This window comes from Zingiber officinale, chromosome 6B (assembly GCF_018446385.1).
Source record: "Zingiber officinale cultivar Zhangliang chromosome 6B, Zo_v1.1, whole genome shotgun sequence".
NCBI classification, from domain to species: domain Eukaryota; kingdom Viridiplantae; phylum Streptophyta; class Magnoliopsida; order Zingiberales; family Zingiberaceae; genus Zingiber; species Zingiber officinale.
The window spans coordinates 604263-618342 of NC_055996.1; the positions used below are offsets into that span (position 1 = coordinate 604263).

At 42.6% G+C, this 14080-nt stretch overlaps 2 protein-coding genes across 2 annotated transcripts; one reads left to right on the plus strand and one right to left on the minus strand.

Moving 5' to 3' along the window:
* The first annotated feature begins 1953 nt into the window (after positions 1-1953).
* On the plus strand, positions 1954-4432 carry LOC121991651 (serine/threonine-protein kinase-like protein At1g28390). Its single transcript, XM_042545637.1, has one exon. It carries the CDS (start codon positions 2066-2068, stop codon positions 3122-3124), a length of 1059 nt encoding a protein of 352 aa, XP_042401571.1. The 5' UTR covers positions 1954-2065; the 3' UTR covers positions 3125-4432.
* Positions 4433-6239: 1807 nt separating this feature from the next.
* On the minus strand, positions 6240-8456 carry LOC121991652 (cyclin-D3-1-like). The gene is made up of 6 exons (XM_042545638.1): positions 7901-8456; positions 7458-7544; positions 7288-7386; positions 6987-7188; positions 6773-6894; positions 6240-6697 (listed from the first exon to the last, which is right to left on the minus strand). The coding sequence occupies exons 1-6, from the start codon at positions 8198-8200 to the stop codon at positions 6500-6502; spliced, it is 1008 nt and encodes a 335-aa protein (XP_042401572.1). The 5' UTR covers positions 8201-8456; the 3' UTR covers positions 6240-6499.
* Positions 8457-14080: the final 5624 nt, after the last annotated feature.

Here is a 14080-nt window from a genome sequence, read left to right on the forward strand (position 1 = left end):
AACCACATGGACCCGGACGATCGTTGAACAAAATATTTGTCCAACAAGTTGGCCTACATCCTCCTTCAACTAAGTTTGAAGAGGATGCTTGTGATAAGGAGATAAGGAGGTAAGGATATGCGGCGAGTCCTTGACCTGGTCAACAAGAAAGCCATGAGGTAAATTCAAGGCTCGGTCAATCTAGCCTCCACGTGGAATGTTCCTTGACATGTTCAACACAATATTTATGTGGTATATCCCTTGACTTGGTCAATATAAAGCTTACAAGACACTCCTTAACACCCCTTTTAATGGTGCTTTAATGCTCCTTAATACCCCTTAATGCTCCCTCAATGCTCATGAATGAGTTTTATTGAAGATTGGAACTTCTCCTTAATACCCCTTAATGCTCCTTCAAGACCTCCATGCTAACTTAGGCATCGGAGTGGTCCTTCCGCATCTCCTGACAAATTTTTTGATGTTTATTATTCTCCGTAGAAAGTCGTCGTGCTACGGGAAGAAATCTAAGGAGGAAGCCTTGACGTTATCGTTCTTGATATCGGGATAGATTTCTGTCACCGCGTATCGTGGTGAGATTTCTAGATGGGTGCCTAAGTGGATTTTTATCGCCGCATCATCATGGTGAAATATTCAAATCAGATCAGAGGAGTTCAACATTCTTCTGCACATACATATTGGTAAAACATGACTGCATTCGTTCCTAGTACCCCGTTAATCCATTTCAAGACCAACACAAGTAATTTCTTATGCATGTACATAACTTTAGAGATGCTTGTACAAGACATGAAGCAAAGTGGCATACGGAGGGCTAGCTGCCACAGGAGAGTATGCATGCATGGCGCAGCATTAATTAGCTCCTGTGATGTCAACCATGGTTCGATGCATTAGAGCTGTAGTTAGGGCTAGGAGTGCTTAATTAGCTCCTGTGATGTCAACCATGGTTCGATGCATTAGAGCTGTAGTTAGGGCTAGGAGTGAGTATTCGATTAAAATTGAATCAAATTAATTTTGATAAAACATCAAATAAATTGAACGGAATTTTTTATAAAACTGAACAAACAGAGCTAAACAAATTGAACAAATCGATTTTTTCTAAAAATTTAATTTGATTTAATAAAAATTTAATTTGATCTAAAAATTTAATTTGATTTAAAATTCAGTCTATTAAATCTATTCAGTTCGATGAATTTAACCGATTTATTCGATTTAACGAAACTTTTATTCATCCTTAGCTCTAGTCAGCTCTATGCAAGAGACAGTACCTTTAAGAAGTTAGAAATGCTACTGGGAGGGCGAGAGGTGGGAGTGCGAGCTGTTCCAGCATTTGCTGCATGCCTAACTCAACGCTAGCTAGCTGTTGCAGCTAGCGGCCGCCAATCAGGGTAAAATAATGCGAATCAAAGCAGGAAGAAAAGCTACCGCACTACGACTACCGTGTGTACGTAAGAATTAAGATAGCCAGAGTACCGTTTGGTTGATGGCGCGCGCCGAGGAGAGCCCAACACGAGGATAACTTTGAAAGCTGTCTCTGGACCAATCGGATCTGTTGGCTTTGACTCGTTCAACTGTAACATGTGCAAGCTGAACAATTGCCAGCTCGTGGAAGATCAATGGCCGAGAGACACAACGGAACATGTGCATGCACAAAGCCGATGATGAAAGCGTCGTGCACAGGTGAAATTAAATACGACTAAATCCGAATCCAAATATTAGGTATATATCGAACTCAATCGAACTGATCAATTGGATAAATGTGAAACAAACAAATAATAAAATAAGATAAATTTACACATTCAACGCATCGAAGGGCAGGATCTATGAATGCGTCTTCGACACCCAATTCGTAGATTGACAATCACGCGCGGGTCCCACGAGTGGGTGGGTGGGACTGGGGGAGAGGTGTTAATTAAGTTAATCAGTTAGTTGGTGGCACATCGATTGATTAGTGGGGAACACAAAAAGTTAATTAACAGACATCCCTCCGCCTACGCCGGCGGCTCCTCTGTTATATTTCCTACTCTCTTCCGATCCAACTTACAGCTGCACAGTGTCCATCGGCACAGGGATGAGGCTTTCCGTCATCGCCTGTTGCATCGCGCGGCGTCGAGAGGAGGGAGAGAGGGAGGAAGCTGGGGGAGAGAAGAAACAGTACAGGGTGTTCACGTACGAGGAGATCGAAGCCGCCACTTCGGGCTTCTCTGCTTCCGCCCTCCTCGGCCGCGGCAGCCACGGGTCCGTCTTCCTTGCCTCTCTCGACGGCGGCCGACTTCTTTCCGCTGCCAAGGTCCCCTCCCACTCCTCTCTCCAGTTCGACTCCTCCTCCGCCACCGACGCGGAGATCGAACTCCTCTCCTCCCTCCCCCGCACTCCTCTGTTCGTCAACCTCGTCGGCGCCACCTCCTCCGCCCCTCGCATCGCAGTCGTCGACTTCATGCCGCGTGGCTCTCTCCACGATCTTCTCCATCATCCTCAGCGTCCGCCTCCGCCCTTCCCCATCCGCATCCGCCTCGCCCGCCTCTCCGCCGCCGCCCTCGCCCGGCTCCACTCCCTCCGCGTCGCCCACCGCGACGTCAAGCCCGCCAACCTCCTGCTCGGCGCCGACGGCTTGCCTCGGCTCGCTGACTTCGGCCTCGCCATCCGCATACCTGCCCCCGTCGGTGCCATTGCCGCTTCTCTGCCTCCGCCGGCTGGCACCATGGGTTACCTCGACCCCGCCTACGTCCGCCCGGAACACGTCGGCGACAAGACTGACGTGTACAGCTTCGGCGTCGTCCTCCTCGAGATCCTCAGTGGGCGGGAAGCAATTGACGTGGAGTACAGCCCGCCTTCGCTGGTGGACTGGGCGGCGCCGCTGGTGGCGGAGGGAAGGTTCGGGGAACTGTGGGATCCGCGAGCCGCGCCAGCAGGGAAGAGGGAGGAGGAAGCGGCGAAGGCGGTAGCTGAGGTGGCGAGCAAGTGCGTGGCGGCGGAAGCGGGGCGTAGGCCGTCGATGGCGGAGGTGGCGGCGGCGCTCCAGGCGGTGGAGTCGCGCATGGGGCTGCAGCGCAGGGTAAGGTGGGGCCCGGGGAGGAGGGAAAAGAGGTCCCACGGCAAAGGGAGAGTGTCCAACGTGGCTAGGTCGTAGCGACTCGCTCATCATTCCTCATCGATGAAAATACGTGGCGTTCACGTGAGACGCGGGACGACAAGTTTACAGACAGACACAGTGCTTATCGGGTCGTATATCATAATAACAATCCAGTCGTCGATGTCTAGGGCCCCGCAAGGCGACAATTCAACTGGTGAGGCTTTAAGACATACTGTTATTGATACTTGATAGGAAGAAGAACAAACAGCAGCACTGATTCCGATTCCAATTCCAATTCCAATTCCTCTATAGACATGCCGATCAGAAAGAGTTCTTTTAGGGCTGAAGCGGGAGAAATATTAAAAATTTTTGTTATATCATACCTATCTATCGAAATATACTAAATCATTTTAATTTTATATTATATTAAAAAAAATTGTATGATATAATATAGTATTAAAATTTTTAATATCGATACCAGTATAATATTTATCTTAAAATTTTTTATATATAATACTGACATTAAAATTTTATCCTAAATAATATATGATACGGTGTATTGTGAATAGACCTAATGATCAATATGACATGACAATTAAAGTCAAAATAAGATAGCAGTCAAATCTTAGTGAGATGATAATCAAAGTCAGAGTGTATGTAGTTGAACGAGTCATCCTTACCCGGGCTCAACTCATCATTCCTCAGTGCTAAGTCTCTTAGTAAGAAGTTGGTCGGCTCCATAGCCCGTTTGGCTTAAGAGTTTTGGTGCTCCATTTTAATGTCAAAAGCATCCAGGATATAGTTGGTCGGCCCTATAGCGGGAGGTACTTATAGGGCTCAGCTCTCTCCATTCCGCAAGCATGTCTCTTAGTATACAGTTGATCGGCCTATAACGCCGGTTGGACAGGAGATACTTAAAGCTCTATTCAGTGCCAAAACACAAAATAAACTCAGTTGGACAAAGATCAGGTCGAATGTCTATGGCTTAGCCCTCATCCTTCAAAGGTATTCTCCCATCACACAACCAAAGTAGTCTCCCAGTGTACAGTCGATCAACCCAAGTACCGGTCGGACTTACAAAGCATAGTTCCCTACTTCACAGTGCCAGGACACTTAGTATATAGCTGCTTGGCCTAAGGAATCGACCAAATTTATGAGACTAAACTCCCCATCACTCATGTGTCAGGCACACATCATAGAGTCGGTCGGATATAAGTCCAGTCGAACCACCTTCAAGAGACAACATTGTCAAAGAATCACAATAATCTACAGAGAACAATAACTATTTATCAGGAAATATTTCTCTATACCTGTAATAGAATCTTCCTATGAGTGTGGCTATACATATTCTAGCTTCTGAGAGTAAATAATCTCAAATGTCTTATTTATTGTCTAAGTTACAAAGACTAGTCTTATATATGTAACGGAAGATTCCTTGGAAGATGACTATACATTTTTTAGACTATATATCTTCCATTATCCTACATCTTCTGACAATAAATATTCTTTGTCATTTCATTATTACAGAGATTATGAGAGATGATATAAAAAAAGATCCTCTCCATGGGCAAGTTATGCTTTTAGTTTGCAATACATTTTACAGACTTTATATAATGCATCCGTATTTACTATTCATCTTTTCCACTTTCGTTTGACTACCTTATTGACTTGAACGTCGAAATATCTACGTCAGAACCCTTTCCTTAATTCTTGCTTAACATTCTCCTTAACTCTCTCTTTGGTACGTGCAGAAAAAATAGAGGTGCAAAGTCTTTTTCCCTCCAAGTTAAAGTATTCTTCTGACCAACAATAGAACCACATGTCCAGTGCACCATTTCTACCTCCTCCAAATAGGATCAGTATGAAATTTAACACTACTGAAATTTTGATATACGATATTGGTATAATTTTATTTGTATACCAAGAGTATACTATATAAAGAAATTTTTTTTTGATAATTTTAATATACCACCATTAGACCGAACGGTTTGGTGGCTGATTACCTATGTTACTAGATTCGAATCTTTATGCGTATTTTTGGACTGCTTTGCCATTGGTTCCTACCTTACAAAAGAAACAAATATTTGCTTTATTAAGATGATTTTTAAATCGAATGACCAAAATATGAATTAATTTAAGCAAGTTGCTGAAAACATGGATAAGTGAACAAGCACCTTAACAAAGGCTGATAAGGGACCAAATTCAAGTTAGGCGGACAATGCGAGTACGACCATCTTAATCATTTTTCATACTCCAAGCAAAAAAACAAGCATTCAAGAATCTCAAAATTTTTAAAAATCAAGGACCACAATAAAATTGGAGCCCTAGACGTATGCATGTGAGCTAGGTTAAGTCGAACACTCCAAGCGAATCCATCCCGAAAACAAATTCCTTGTGACAAAATTTTAGTACCATGGTGACATTATTGTTCATCTATGACTCACAATATTCCTTATGATTTCATGAACCGTACTAAAAGTCATACGGTTTTATTTTACTCCTAGACTACTTTATTCACTAGAAATGGTCCCTCAACTTTCATTTTAGAGAACCCTTCATTGAACCCTCCATGCCCTAAGAACTGTGCAGCACGCAGTGCCTTTGATTCATTGTGTGTAGCCAGCTCGATTCCACTTCAGTCGAGTGTAAAATATAGTAACACAGGTTAAAAATTGATGCCTCCCACTACCTCTCTGTCGAACACTATCACTGCACTCGACCTAATCCAGATAAAGCCAAAACAATGGCGAGCACAGTGATTCCATGTGACCACCTTTAAATGAAGTCCATCTCAGTGGCTGCCAACCAGCCTCTCATGGACATTATCAAGTCCAAATGCCAGAAGGAACTTCAAAGGGCATGGCCATTGATGGATTGAACCTCTGTCACCAGATGCTTAGCAATGGCTAAACAAAACCACTCATCTCTTTCAGTACTGCTATTGTATAATATCCTTAACTGAAACTTCGAAGAGAGGTCCACCTGCAGTCCCACACCACCTAATATGATGATAGGCACTACAAAAGCCAAAAATTGAATTCTTAGCAGCAATAAATAAGGAAATATTTAATGTTTTATGGTGCTTTCATGTTTTCCTCTTCTTTTTTTTTTTTCTCTGAATGCACTATTCACTTTGGATCCTCACAATAATTTGGTTCCTGGTTTCATCTTGAGAAGAACAAGTAATACATTATTGCTCTCTAGCAACTTTCCTTGGAAGCATTTCTGATCTTTTACAACATCTCTGATTCTTGTATTTGTTTTTTCTCTCTCTCTCTTTGAAGATCTTTGTTTCTTGTTTTCTTGGCTAGACTCTGAAAAATAGCAAAATCCTCCCTCACCAAACCAAAATACAGTTGTTGAAAGAACCAATCGACACCTCTCAAGAGTTCTTAGAGAGAGGTTAACGCAAAAGCTTTATCTTTATGTTCATTATCTGCTTATTTTCCTCCTTTTGCTGGCCGGAGATGAGACGGCAATTGTATCGTCACTCTTGTTGCTCAGGCAAGCAGCATCCGGCACCCCAAATGGGCTTCGAGGCACATAGGATATCGAGGAGCTAACATTACCTGATTGACTTCTCATCAGCACTTTGTCTTTGATCACTTGGAAGCATTTCAGCACCTCTTCCTGCGATATTCGCAACAAACTAATCCTGCACTCTTCGTATCAAAATGTGCCTTAGTTCAAGGAAAAAGAATTCACCTTTGCTACGTGGGAACAACAAGTCAAGGTGCTCTCGACATTTACAATCTCAGTTTCTTCCAAAACAATCAGCGCAATGGCGGCAGCGATCACCGAAGGTCTGAATGCTAAGAAATCAATACCTGCGTCAAGTGGCTTGACTCTTAAATCATCGAACACAAACTCTTCTGATGAATCAGATTGTAAAATTTACTTCTTCAAGTAAGAAATGTACCTCGAAAAGTGCTCAACATGAGTTCAACAGACCGCGAGAGCAATAGCTCGGAAGGCACATTGCCACCATTGAGTTTGTGAAGGAAAAAATCTATGAATGAGAAAGGAGTCACAATTTGCATCCTCCATTTTAGGGTACTCAGCACCTGAAGCTCCATTCTCTGGATGGTTTTAGCTTCAAACAAAAACTTTGCCTCGCCGACCTGTTCCACGCAATTCAAAGGCAGCTAAAACAAAGAGGTTTTTTTGTTTCAAAGAAGATTACATGGTAGATTTCTACTACTTTTCATTCGTTGTTCCACCTGTAGATCCAAGATCAATGGGACTTCAGTTTCCTCCATCTTGGCAGCTAAAGATAGGCAGGCCAAAGCCAGTAGTTGCATCATCCAAGATTTGCCTTGCTAAAGATGACAATTTACATTTACCTTAAGATTAGAATCGATAAAAGAATTGAATGACTAATGATTCTTACTGGAAGCTCATAGGCACTGAGGAACCGATCCAAATAGTTGACACATAAACAGGCACTCAGTGGTCCAAATTTATAGTAAGCATGAACCTGTTCATCATTCACAAAATATGTCGATTCATAACTGAGAACAAAAGCACAACAAAAAAGAAGAGATCAAAGAGGAAAGAGGTCGTAAACGACAGCTTAAGCATGCAGATATCAGAATACTAAGAATGAAAAATGCATCCTCTAAATTTACAGTCATAAGAAAATATATTTGGGTCAAATAACCGAAATAAGATATACAAGTAGAGTTGGGAATCTCGAAGTAACAGATCGTTTAAAAAAATTGTGGTGGAGATAAAATAATGCAAGGGGAGGAGGAAGTAGACAGAACAAAAATGGGGATTTCTTAGTTCTTCACTTTCTGATTTAAGAAAAAGAATGAAGCAGGGAAACTTCACCTTCCACATCCAATCAATAGTCCCTTCCCTGACGGCGAGGTCTAATGCTCCGGAGCGCAGCCGCTCGCCGTAGTCCTCCCTGGGAAGGTGCTCCATCTCCCTCTCGATCAACAAGCTCAAACACTCATCTGACTGCAGCGGGAAATCCATGAAGCAATCTCTCCCAAAATCGCGCCTTTTTAATTCAGGAGCCCAACTAGGGCTACGCCTACCCTCCTCCTCCTCGTCAAATCCCAGGATGCTGTCGTTGCCCTCGGCGCAGAAGAGAATGGACGGGGCGTAGTCAAAGCTTGGACCCATGGCGCAGTGAGATGGATGTAGATGAACTTGTGCACCAAGAGAGCAGTGAAAACTCCACCCGACGGGCAAAATGCCTCTCCTCTTCCTCCCCTCCTTCAAAGGCGGCTCCTTTCCGCATACAAAACCAGTCGTACCTTACTAGGGCTCCAATGGTGAGGCAGAGAGGAAGAGGAAGAGGAAGAGGAGAGGAGAGAGGGCTCACTGTTGCATAGAGAGGAAAGTAAAGGTTTTGTAGTGCGTGTGTGCATGAGAGAGACAAAATGGTTATAAAAATAAGGCTCCAAATCCAACTGTGGGGGCTTCATCTTGCATGCCATGGCGCTTAAGGGGGTAATGATGCTGAATGGCAGGGAGATGATGATATGATAATTGATTGATGGCCAAAATTTTGGGTGATTAGATTTTGTAAGATCTTGTTGACAAAATAATAGAGGAACACTTCAAAGGAGCCACCTTTAGCTGGGGTTCCTATCATTCACATTAGGGGCCAACACTAAAGCAAGATGTTGGCTTTTGTGGATTGAACCAGAATCAACCATGAACATGGGGAATTACATGATTTTAAGAAATGAAATAAAATAATTAGGAAAGGGAAAATATGAAATAAATTTTATATTTATTAAAACTATTGAACAGGGAAACAGCTCAGCACCACCACTGCCCTACCCTCCCCTCTTGGGTAGTCAAACAGGCTTAAACAGAGGGAAAGGGAAACGTTTCTTTCGATGGACCTTTTGAGAAAAGATGAGAGTATTTATGGAAAGAAACATGTAAATTTTAACATCTCATCATTTAATGAGTATAAGTATAGAGGTAAATATTTAATTAATATAAATAAAAAAAATATAGAATTCAATCCGAATCTACTCATTGTCATTGTATAGTGGAATAGGAATATGTATGAGCATGGATATCACTCTTAAAAGCAATGTTTTGTTAGTTGCATATTTTCTATCGAAATAAATCAAAATTTTCTTTTTTACCCTTAAAGGAAAATAAGAGAAAGAAATAGATGTAAGAGAAAGATGAATGTGAGAGAAAAATATGATGAAAGAGAATGATGAGAGAGAAAGTATGATGAGAAAGAATGAAGAGAGAGAAAGTGTGATGAGAGAAAATTAGAAAAGAGAGTGTGATAGGAGAAAGCATGATGAGAGAAGATGAGAAAAAAAGTATGAAGAGAGAGAAAATGTAACGAGGAAAAATGAGGAGAGAGAGTGTGATGAGAGAGATTGAGGAGAGAAAAAGTATGGTGAGAGAGAAAGTGTGATGAGAAAAAAAGAAAATAGTGAGTGTGATGAGAGAGATTGAGGAGAGAGAAAATATGATGAGAGAGAAAGTGTGATGAGAAAAAAAAGAAAATAGTGAGTGTGATGAGAGAGATTGAGGAGAGAGAAAGTATGATGAGAGAGAAAGTATGATGAGGAAAAAAAAGGAGGGAGTGTGACAAGAGAGATTGAGGAGAGAGAAAGTGTGATGAGAGCGAAAGTGTGATGAGGAAAAAAGAGAAAAGAGGGTATGATGGGAGAGATTGAGGAGAGAGAAATTATGATGAGAGAGAAAGTATGATGAGAAAAAAAAGAAGTAAGAGAGTGTGATGGAAAAAATTAAGGAGAGATAAAGTATGATGAGAGAGAAAGTGTAATGAGAAAAAAGAGGAAAGAGAGTGTGATAGGAGAGATTAAGGATAGAGAAAGTGTGTGATAACATGATGAGAGAGAAAATATGATGAGAGAGGATAAGGAGAGAGAAGTGATATGAAAGCAAAAATAAATAAATATATTTTGATATTTGATATTAAGGGAGAAATTTTAGTTTTAGGTCAAGGGTATTTTTCGAATAAAGGAATATTTTGATTGATGAAAATAGGGTAATGACTCATTGAAGGGGAGGTACATTGGAATGAGTTATTGTTGGTACAATATCCCTCAGGTCAAGGTTGACCAAGCTTGAGTCTTGGTTTAAGTTTCGATGTTTGACAATACAAGGTTGATTGAAGAAGAGTCAAGTAGGTCAAGGATAACCGGATACTTGACTGAGAAGTCCTAACTAGGATGTTAGGCAGAAGGGAAAATCCTGGTGAGTGAAGCCAGGTGAAAGACCTAGTGAGTGAAGCTAGGCAATTGGGAAGTCCTAGTGAGTGAAGCTAGGCAGGAGGAAAATCCTGGTGAGTGAAGCCAGGTGAAAGACCTAGTGAGTGAAGCTAGGCAATTGGGAAAGTCATGGTGAGTGAAGTCAGGCAGGAGAAATCCAGAGGGGCCAACGTTGACCAGACATCTGGTGAGAGTCCAAGTAGGTCAAAGGGATTGACCGGATACTTGGCACGAGGAAGAAAAGTCCAAGTAGGTCAGAGGGATTGACCGGATACTTGGCAAGAAGAGAAAAGTCCAAGTAGGTCAAAGGGATTGACCAGACACTTGGTGAGAGAGTCCTAACTGGTCAAGGGTGACCGGATGCTAGGTCTTATGTACCAACAAGTCATGGTTGACTAGATGTTGGTTTAGGGGGCTTTGGACTTGGTTTTGGGCAAAAACCAAGATCTGGATTGATCAGCCGATTGATCCAGCAGATTTGGATTGATCAGCCGATTGATCCAGCAGATCTGGATCGATCGGCCGATCGATCCGGTGAGTCCCCGCGAACAGAACCCCTCTGGATCGATCGGTGGATCGATCCAGAGGTCCCAATCGATCAGTGGATCGATTGGGAGCTGCTATTTATGCGCGATAAGCCCTGGATCGATCCATCGATCGATCCAGGCTATTCCAGAGAGCACAGAGGCGCTCTGGATCGATCCGTGGATCGATCCAAAGCCTTCCCGATCGATTGGGAGCAATCCAATCGATCAGGATCCGACCGTTGGCGTCGATTTAAGCCGCAGGCGTTCATTTCCTTCGGCAGAACTGTTGGTGCAGTAAGCATCCGACGATCGAACCTCAGTTTTGATAATGGCAAAGGGATTCAAAGTTAATACTCCTTGTTATCTAACGTGGTTAAATAAGGTTTCAGGAAAGTCCTAACTGCGGTTAGGCAAGGGAAAATCCTAAGGGGGGGTAACCTTAGGTCCTAGGGGGTGGTAACCCTAGGTGAAGGAAAATCCTAAGGGGGGGTAACCTTAGGTCCTAGGGGGTGGTAACCCTAGGTGAAGGAAAATCCTAAGGGGCGGTAACATTAGGTCCTAGGAGGTGGTAACCCTAGGTGAAGGAAAATCCTAAGGGGCGGCAACCTTAGGTTCCAGGGGGCGGTAACCCTAGGTGGAGGAAAACCCTAGGGGGTGGTAACCCTAGGTGGAGAAAAACCCTAGGGGGCGGTAACCCTAGGTCCTAGGGGGTGGTAACCCTAGGTGGAGAAAAACCCTAGGGGGCGGTAACCCTAGGTCCTAGGGGGTGGTAACCCTAGGCGGAAAGTCCAGTCGGTCTGGAGGACCAGACTGACATCAAGTAATCTCTCCTGAGGGGAGTAGGTGAGGACGCGTTCCCCGTAGAGGGAACAGTAGGCGTCGGGTCGACCTAGGGTTTCCGGTTGGAAACCTGAAGTCAGACCCGGACAGTTCGAATGCTGTCAAAACTTTTATTATTATCATTCATTATGTTTCTGTGCTAACTTTGTTTTGCAGGGTATGTGTTTGGGACTAACACATTTTGCAGGAACAAAGGAGCAAGTTACAACTCGGATGAACAGTGTCCGAGGCGCCTCCATGGAGCTTGGAGGCGCCTCGGGTGCGAACCAGGAAAAGCCAGCACAGAAGGTTGGAGGCGCCTTAGATGAAGTTCAAGGCGCCTTGGGTCGAAGGTTGAAGGCGCCTTGGGTAGGCTGAAGGCGCCTTGAACTGGATGAAGTTCGACCAAGTCTGTGCTGATCTCCGCGGGTGACTCGGCATGTTTAAGGCGCCTTGAAGGGCTTCAAGGCGCCTTGAACACCCTTTATAAGGGGTCTCGAGCAGCAGCACCAGAACAACGAATTCCAAGTCTTCTCTCTTCAACGTGCTGCTCCGAAAGACGCCCGGAAGTGCTGCAACAAGTCTCCGACGACCCGAAGCTTCAAAATTCTACTGTTGTCGTCGGTATAACTAGTTTTTCCTGTTACTTGTACTTCATCTTGTAATCATTTTATCGAGCTTATAGTTGTTGCCCACCGGAAGCGATCAAGGATCGCGGGCCTTCGAGTAGGAGTCGATCAAGGCTCCGAACGAAGTAAAAATCCTCCTGTCTCTGTGTGTTTGTTTTGTTTTATTCCGCTGCTTAATTACTCCGATAATTCTTACGTTTCCGATAATCGAAAAACGATTTAGCCACGAGCGCTATTCACCCCCCCCTCTAGTGCGTCTCGATCCAACAATTGGTATCAGAGCGGGGTCGCTTTGAACTGGTGCAACCACCATTCAAGCATTCTTACGCCTTTCGTTTTTCCCCTCCAAAACTGTTTTGAAAATTTAATTCTCATTTTTTCACCATTAATTGGAATTAGCGAAATATTACGTTTTCAAAAATTTGTGGTAATATTTTTTAATATTATTTTAATAATATTTTATTATTATTTTTTTTCGAAATTCCTGGATTACTATCTTTATTTCTCTCCCGCACTACTAATCCAAGACTAAGTCTTGGAACAAGTTTTATTGTGTTTATTTTACGAGATTCCTTCTAATGGCCTACGAAGATGGGTACAACTCCACATCCCTACCACTGCTGTCTGACGAGAACTTCAGATACTGGAAAGACCAGGTGGAGCATCAATTAAAGACCGAAGCAGAAATATGGACCATAGTCCATATTGGATTCACTCTCCCCACCAAAGAAGGTGTACCCATCACCTGTGACAAGTGGGATGCACAAACAATAAGGACATTCGAGGCAAATGCAAAAGCAACTTACATTCTCCTATGCGGACTAACAAATTCAGATCTTGATCGAGTTGGAAAGTTCAATAATGCTAAGGAGCTTTGGGAGAAAGTGCTCAAGCTTTATGAGATCCCTTCAGAGTTAGAAGATCGAATAGAACCTGAGTCCGGATTTGAAATTGAATCCTCAGAGTCAACCTCCGAACCAGACTCAGAAAAATCAGAGCAAACCGATATCATAACACTGATGGCCAAAGACGAGATATCTGAATCTGAGTCAGAATTTGAAATGGCAACAATCAAGGGGGAGGATCCTATCACAGATCTAAAAGGTAAAATTGTAAATTCAAATTGTAAATCTCTCATAATCTGTTTTAAGTGTAGGGAGAGAGGGCACTATAGAAACGACTGCCCCACTCGTAAGACTCGACCGGCACAATCGGAAGAGAAGGAGAAAATGATCAGGAGAGGGAAGAAATACATCAAATGCTCCAAATGCAAACTAATGGGTCACTGCAAAAGACAATGCCCAGAAAGAAGATCCAAGAATCCAGAGGGAGAAATCAAGGTTAGTACATTTACATTATATGAAAATCCAGTTTTTGCAACACATGATCGCACTAGCTTAACTAATCCTGCTTGCTCTAGTATAGATTTCTCTTCAAAATTAGATATGCATGCTAATAATGTAATGAACAAAATTAATTCAAATAAAAATAAGAAATTAACTCTTAGAAAAGTAGAAATACAAAATAATATTTTAAAAGATAAAGTTGATAAATTAGAGAAGATTGTTAATAATTTAGTCAAATCACGAAATCTAGACTTGGGTTATAAATCTAAAGTAAAACTTAAACAGTACAAACCAAGTTATAATCAAGTACCTTTTATTTATTTAACTTAATAAAACGTAAATCAATAACATAGGAGGAGGCTCCAGAATAGCTGGCACCTCCGAAATTAATCCACCCGATAAGGGTAATTAAGAGTATATTACCCGGAGGTAATTAAGGTTAGATTAAAATGGGTTAAGTTTAACT

Bases quoted from the DNA above. Each gene is read 5' to 3' on its own strand.
- LOC121991651 (XM_042545637.1), top strand. From the start codon at position 2,066: ATGAGGCTTTCCGTCATCGCCTGTTGCATCGCGCGGCGTCGAGAGGAG.
- LOC121991652 (XM_042545638.1), bottom strand. From the start codon at position 8,200: ATGGGTCCAAGCTTTGACTACGCCCCGTCCATTCTCTTCTGCGCCGAG. The intron at 7,387-7,457 runs GTAAGAATCATT...TGTCATCTTTAG, and splicing joins TCAGTGCCTATGAGCTTCCA to CAAGGCAAATCTTGGATGAT. The intron at 7,189-7,287 runs GTGGAACAACGA...TGCGTGGAACAG, and splicing joins CATTGATCTTGGATCTACAG to GTCGGCGAGGCAAAGTTTTT.